Genomic DNA, 7,436 nt, shown 5'->3' with positions numbered 1-7,436 from the left:
AGTAGTGTAGTAGTAGTAGTAGTGTGTATATATATATATATATATATATATATATATATATATATATATATATACTATATATATATATATATGTGTGTGTGTGTGTGTGTGTGTGTATATATATACATATAAGTGTGTGCGTGTATTAGTGTGTGTTTGTTTTGTGTATTGTATCTCTAATATATATATATGTGTGTGTATGTGTATACATATATATGTATGTAAATTTACATATATATATATTTGTGTGTGTGTGTTTGTGTGTGTGTGTGTGTGGGAAGGGGGGGGGGCTGCATGTGTAGTTGGGTTAGTGTGTGTGTGTGTTTTTTTTGGTATGTGTATATATACCCGGTATGGCAAGAATATATCAATTTGTTCAAACTGTGCTGATGTTTTTGTATACTTTGCCAACCTTCATACGTTAGCAAACGCGCATTGTTTAAAATCTTGTCTCAGGAATTTTGATATATTTACTGAAGTCCTGTTTATCCCGCCCTTGTCATCGTATAGCATAAGGACACATGTATTTTTATATTGTGTACGTGCAAATAGGATCTGATTTTGGTCTGTACTCACTAAAATTATCATAAGCCAAACATTAGGGAGCTCAGGGCCACGTGTGTGACACCTGGTCTCTCGGGATGTGCGCTCTCTTGATGCTATATTCCTTCCTGGCTTTCACGGCCTCATTGTATGTGGGAATATATTGTTCCCTGTATATCCGATAGTATAGGGGATATTCTGATTCCTGCTCGTCAGGTATAATAAGGGATGAGTTTACGAAGAACCCCTATACTAATGCAGAATGCTTGGTCAAATTTCCAGGTAGTCATTAGGGGAGATAATAATGTGGGCAAGTCGGTTCTTATGCAACGGTTGCAGGGTAAGCCCTTTGTCAGCACATATACACCCACTGCTCAGATAGAAGCGAGTACAATCGGGTGGAGATACGATCGTACGGGAGATATGGTCAAGGTATGACGCCCAAACCTTTGCACAATAGCCAAGCATTTGAACAATTAATATGGTGTTGAGGTTTTAGACACGTTGATGCATAAACAAAAACATTCTAAACTGTCTGTTTTATCGAGTATACCATATGTTCTTCAACGCGTAGCGACTCGCGCGAGCACGTGGTGATGTGTGCTGTTCATTCTGTTGTGACCTTGGTGTAATGGGTACACTCCAACGAAAAATTCAGGACAAACGGCACGCAAGTGCAGCGTATGTGATTGCCTTACTCAGATTTGACGCAAAGTTCAAGCCATGTATTGTGCGTTATGTTGGTGTGGTAATGACTGAAATTTGGTGATGTTTCGGCTCTTCTTGGTATGTCAGGGCGCCATCATCATGTGCGATATCGCAACAAATGTTTATACTTGTGTATGCATGCGTGTGGTTAGACTTAAACCGTATATCGATATTATTGTACAGCTCAATTCATTGCGAATCAATGCCAACTTCTGCCTGTCCAACACAGGTCGAAGTGTGGGACGTCGTGGACCACGCTCGAGTTAGAGCGAATCAGAATCCAGGTACATTAAAACTGTCCAATGATATTGCGCCAAACTCCAGAGCGAATATGAAGGGAAAGGAAGCGACCGGAAAAGGCACTAATACGGCGGGATTCTCTCACTCATTCTGTGATGCGCAATTCGTCGATGTGTATAAAAATACGCACGGTGTTATATTCGTCCTAGATGTAACAAAACCTTGGACTTTTCTTTATGTGCAACGAAATGCAGCACAGGTGCCTGCACATATTCCGATATTGCTCTTAGTTAACAAGGTAAATTCGTGCTTGATGTCTGATTGAAAATGTACTCAAGTCGTGCATGTCCACATACAAAGCTGCCACATTTGTGCGTGCCAATTTATACACATCCCATTACCATAATAGTCTGATATATGTTTTTGCAGCATTGTTGTGATAAAGCCTGATATTAAATTTGCATACACACTTTTCTAAGGTATATGGAGTTGCTTGGCATAAAGTTCAAATACTTGCCTGTGACCTTGTGGCCTGCGCCTGTGTGGTGGAATTGGACAGTTCTTGCGGTCCATTTAGTTGGGACACAAAGTTATATAATAATTTCAGAGTTGATCTTGCGTCGCAGTACGCTGCTTTATCACGTGGCACTAGTCGATCACGTGGCACTAGTCGTATACGCTCACCACTGTGCGACATTTCCTTGCGCCTTATAGAATTATACCGCCCTAATTTTAACGCTTGCATATATATATATATACATATATATGTATATATATATATATATGTGTGTGTGTGTGTGTGTGTGTGTGTGTAGTATATATATATATATATATATATATATATATATATATATATATATATATATATTCGATGCGCACAATTGCTTTCTTGTTTTATTGTGTGGATAGAACGGTGGGAAGAGGCGAGGGAAGAGTTTGTGAAGGGACAGCGCTATACGCACACAATTTTTACTAATGTACACATATATTTTCTCATGCGCGTAGGTAGATCTGCGACAAGATCGCAGTATCACTAACGAAGAACTGGTGGCGTGGACGGACAACATGGCTTACGACAGTGACCGGGATGTGCGATTCGCCGAGGTGTCGTTGAAAAATGGGTATGTGACTCCCATGTCTGTTTACTGTGTTGCTCTGACGGGATTAGAGGCTATTTGTCCCCTACGATATGCACACAACGGTATCATCCTTTTGCTGGCGGACGTTCTACTATTATAAGGATGGTGGGATTGCTTTTGCATGTGGGTTTTGCCTATGTGTGCAAATTCGCTTGACAAAAGCGGATTTTGCGCGTTGATAATGGCTTGTCATTTGTCGTCTGGAGCTTGTGAGCTCTTTCCCTTGAGAACAGAAGTAAACAGGACTTTAAAAGTGATCACTTCACGGATTTTATGAGAATAACTGATTCCATTATCTATTTTGTCAATATCTCTTTACTTCGTATGCGATTGTATATTTGCCTTGACTTTACCTATTTACTTGTGCCGTATATCATTTATACCACTTATCTAACTATCCAATCATTCCAAAACGTTGGAAGCCAATACGCAACGGCAGAATTCAACTTGTTGTCTCTTGTCCTGCTATTTTTCTCGTTCACACTATGCTCGGCATGCGGCAACAAGCAAACGCACGCTTCCTATGTTGACTCGAAACAAGCATATCACATGGCGCTTTATAATATTTACCCAACCTCATGCACAATCGTAGGTCTAACTATCCCCTTTCTTTTGAAATCGACCAGGTATGGTCTGCAGTTTCTACACAGCTACCTGTCTCTGCCGTTTCTGCATCTGCAACGACGGTCACTTACTGACCTGTTGCAGGCCAACGCCGTCAATTTGCGAGAGGTTGGTTTCATTGGCTGCGCTTTTAAAATCAATCATGGTGCGTGCATTTGCCAGAAGTTAGTATTTATTAACTACTTCTGAAACCAATCTTTTTGCGTGCATTTGCCAAAGGTTAGTATCAATTGGCTACTCTTACCCATTCTTGGTGCGTGCATTTGTCAGAGGTTAGTATTCATTAGCTACTCTTCTGGAACTAACAATGGTGCCTGCTTACAAATATCTTGAGCTGAACGTTGCTGCACTCTCGAGTGTTGGGTCAAGATATATTGGTAGCCTCTGGCCAGTTCGTAGCGTCTTCGAAATGCATAATGTATCGACCAGAAGAGCAGGTTTCTCTTCTTGCTTATCAATGGAACGCGATCGCTACTTAAATATGAATTCCATTGACTATTCAGACCAGTGCTCTCCTGGACGAGAGCAAGTTACAGTCCCATGCGGAATACATCGATGCACGGAGACGAAAGTCATCAGGCGCAAAAGTTGAAGACGGGCATATATCGCATTTGTCGGCTCAGACACAAGTACGGCCCTCGTCCCCGATGCTGGCGGAATCTTATCCGCAAAATTTGGGAGAGGCGTTGCCCAGTGCACACGCGCGTATACATGCGAAGGAGCAAGTTGACGAAAATGGCTACATTCGGGATACAAAAGATAGTAAGTCTTCAGTTCAAGAACACCAAGGTGTGAATATACCTGACAAACATCAAGGTGATGGAATCGAGGATCGGTTAGCGTCATCTGCTGGGGTGTTGGAAGCATCTAGTGCTTACAGCAAAGATACTGCAGTTGAAAATGATGGAACTTGCATAGGGGAGGGAATTGTAAACCCGATAGACATATCAGAGCAATCTGAGAACAAAGGTGACGTGGCCTTCGACTTACTTAGTGATTTGGTGCCCATAGTAATAGAGTCCGGCGGAGCCGCGCCCAGCGCACAGTTGTCTGAGTTCTATGGAAGCGCGGACGACCTGAGCACAGACCAGCGTGGAGGCGCAACCACAGATGTATTACCCGATGATAGCTATACATCGGACAATATTGTTAGTGCTGGAGATGGGGTTGCGAGGGATGTGATGGATGAACATGAGATAACTGATCCTGTGGATGCTACGGCAGAGGGTGACAACAGGTTGCTAAGTGTGGCCGTTGATGAAGACTTCTCGTACGATGAGATGGTGTTCAATGGTGTTTTCGGTGTAGGGCAACAGAGTGGCACATCGGATAGCAGCAGCAGCAGTGAGAGTGCACCGGAAACGAAACCGAAACCTAAGACCGCCCCGAAGAAGAAACAGATGACCGAGAAAAAGGACATAGGAAAGCTCCTGAGTGAAGATCGTAGCAAGGAACGCGCAGACATCGTTGAATCAAGGAGAATACCGACAGGATATGCCGATTTGGCACCGGTCTCAAATATGACCGCGGCTAAGGTTCCAGTTAGAGCGCGTGAGGTGCGTGGGTCACAAGGTTTACGAAAGCACAGCAGACACTCTCGAAGGTATTTTCGTTCGCATGTGAGTTCGTGTACAATTGTCGAGGAATGCATCTCAACTATCTTTGGCCGTATTTCGCCATGTAGTTCTATTTGAGTCCAGGTCAATTTAATGGCTTTTGCATTTACAGTGTATTATCGTAATAGGCTGAAAACTTGTCAGTGAGTCATCTACATTCCAACAAAAGATGAATGAATGTTGCGAAATACAATCAGCTTTAAATTTGATTACCGTATACATCACTATCATTCAAGAGCCAAAGATGGTGACAGCAATGATGAGATCCCAATTCCGCGGGCCAGCAAAAGTACTCCCATATCAAACGACGATCTGGATAGCTTTTATGGTGATTCTGCGAGTGTGTCAGCACGATGTTCTCCCGCTCAGGCATCTCAACTAGCTTTTGAACCCATCCAGAACCAGGAACATGAGCCAGAATCCGTGCGCGCTATGGGTTTGGGGGTGAACGGATTGGAGAATCCCCCTTTGAGTGCCCATGACGATTTAGACTTGTCTGCTGTCCGCAACGAGTACGTAGACTTTGATGCGCTTGTTACTGCAAATACTAACACTTCGCATTCCAGAGGAAGTACGAGGCATACACGTAAAAGTAAGAAATCCAACAAAACGAAGGAGGACAAAAGAGATAGACCGGGGGGGGTTGCCGGGAGGGAGAAGCATCGAGAGCGAAGCCACAGAAGTAAAGAGGCAAGCGATTCTGCAAGTAGTAAGGAGGAAAGAAATAGCAGTGAATTACGAAAAAGTGAACACCGACACTGTGATGGAAGAACTGATGAAGCATTGGGACAGCAAGGTAGAGAACGCAGAGGTCGTAGTGATGATAGCAAACCCCGCAAGAGCAAAGAGGGAACGGGCGATGCTTCGCGCAGAAGGCGTAAGAAGAATAGAGGTTCTGGAGTCGATGACGATCGAGGTAGTGAACCGGGAAAAAGTCGGCATAGAGATAGGTAGAACAACGCTTCAAACCCAGCATCTGGGCGGGAAATGCTAAGACATCACAGGATAGAAGGAGGGGTACGTCAATGCAACGAGACCGCCAGAAGAGAGGCATCCGATTATTTGACATAAATTCCAGCGTGCTACTGACAGCATAAGGTTGTGCGGGACAGTTGTGCCGAAGTAAGCTTCATGAAACGCGACACGATGGTGCTCAACTATCTCAACAAGTCAGCTGCTATTGTCCTAATCGAAAAGCGTAGCGTGCTGAGTCCATGCCCTGACGTTGAACTCCTCGCAATCTGCAATGCAAAGCAACCCCCGATGTGCAACGATTGGAAGTACTGACAGTATGGTAGCCACTGGCTCATAACAAAACATGTGACTGTAACGCTTCTTGTATGGCGGTCAGAATGTGTTGGTAGTCGCGCTCATCACGGCACGCGTGCTTGCGATTAAAGTTGGTGGATTAACTTTGGTCCCAGAAACAGCCGCAATCGATAACCAAATCATGCACTACAACGAAACTCCTAAAACACACGAGCGCACACGCCTTACTCGGTGTTTCTTGCACGATTGTAAACCTTGGATGTGAACTTGCAGCCCATTGCTCTGTCGCAATAGTTTGCCCGAGTTGTTGTCTATTCTTAGAAGGTTTGCAGCTAGACCTTGCAAACACACCGATTATATGCTAATTCAGCCGCTGTAATAATCGAAAGTACAGCGTTTGAAGCCCGTTGAGCTCTGAATTCGCAAAAGAGTTGATCGGAAACACCAGCAGTATGGTAGCTACTGGCTGAAAACAGTACTGTGGCGGTCACGCTTCATATCTGGAAGTCTTGTTGTCTATTATCCTCAGCTGTAACATGCAATCCACTGCCCACTACTAAACCAAGTAGGCTGTCACTACTCACTTCTGCTCCGCCGTTTTCTAGAATGTCATGCGCTGTTAGCGTAATCAACAAAGCTATGGGCAATTGGACAGACAATACATCATGTGCAAAACAACCTTTTTTATCTGACACTCTGTGTGGAACAGTGAGAGGCCTCGTGCTGGCTCTTTTGAGAGAGAGAGACTGAGAGTCTGAGAGAAAGTCTGACATATAAAGACATAAATTAAATATGTGTCAAACATAGTACATATGTATGTGGTGTTTAAATGCATATAGCGCTCCGTGTTCTCGCTGCCGCCTTCATAGCCACAACCATTCAAATAAAGGTCACAGTCACACAAATGTTGCACGTATGCGAGCGTGACAACTAGAAATATTCGTAAGCAAAAGTATAGAGTGCTCTGGCACCTACACCAAATATACGCCATGGCAAACAAACATAAAGATTTATTAGCGTTCTGCAAACACTTCTTGATTGTGAATTTCCATGTGATTATTTAAACATCATAACGTTCAAAACGTAAGCGATTGTCAAACCTAGCCCTGTTTTAAATCTCCTCTTGATCACTATCGCGCCGGTACTACCTGCATTGTTCCTGTGCTGCGTGTTTCATTTTACACTTCTTTGTTGCTATATTGAAGTGCAGGCAATATCTCCGGATATTAAAAAAATGATGGTTGGCAGCAATATAAAGTATATATACTTTTGCTTGCCTATATATATAAATATACAT

General features: G+C 43.3%; 1 protein-coding gene across 1 annotated transcript; it reads left to right on the top strand.

The window, feature by feature from the left end:
• Positions 1 to 804: 804 nt before the first annotated feature.
• Positions 805 to 7,104, top strand: SARC_11730 (hypothetical protein; the record flags this gene model as incomplete). The annotated part of the gene is made up of 6 exons (XM_014294178.1): positions 805 to 975; positions 1,481 to 1,789; positions 2,497 to 2,612; positions 3,257 to 3,362; positions 3,758 to 4,857; positions 5,107 to 7,104. Coding segments are annotated over 6 exons (2,520 nt in total), but the record flags the coding sequence as incomplete, so codon positions are not given.
• Between the last annotated feature and the right edge of the window lie 332 nt (positions 7,105 to 7,436).

Source organism: Sphaeroforma arctica (assembly GCF_001186125.1).
Source record: "Sphaeroforma arctica JP610 unplaced genomic scaffold supercont1.1845, whole genome shotgun sequence".
In the NCBI taxonomy this organism is placed as follows: Eukaryota; class Ichthyosporea; order Ichthyophonida; genus Sphaeroforma; species Sphaeroforma arctica.
This window is presented reverse-complemented; position numbering and strand designations above follow the sequence as displayed.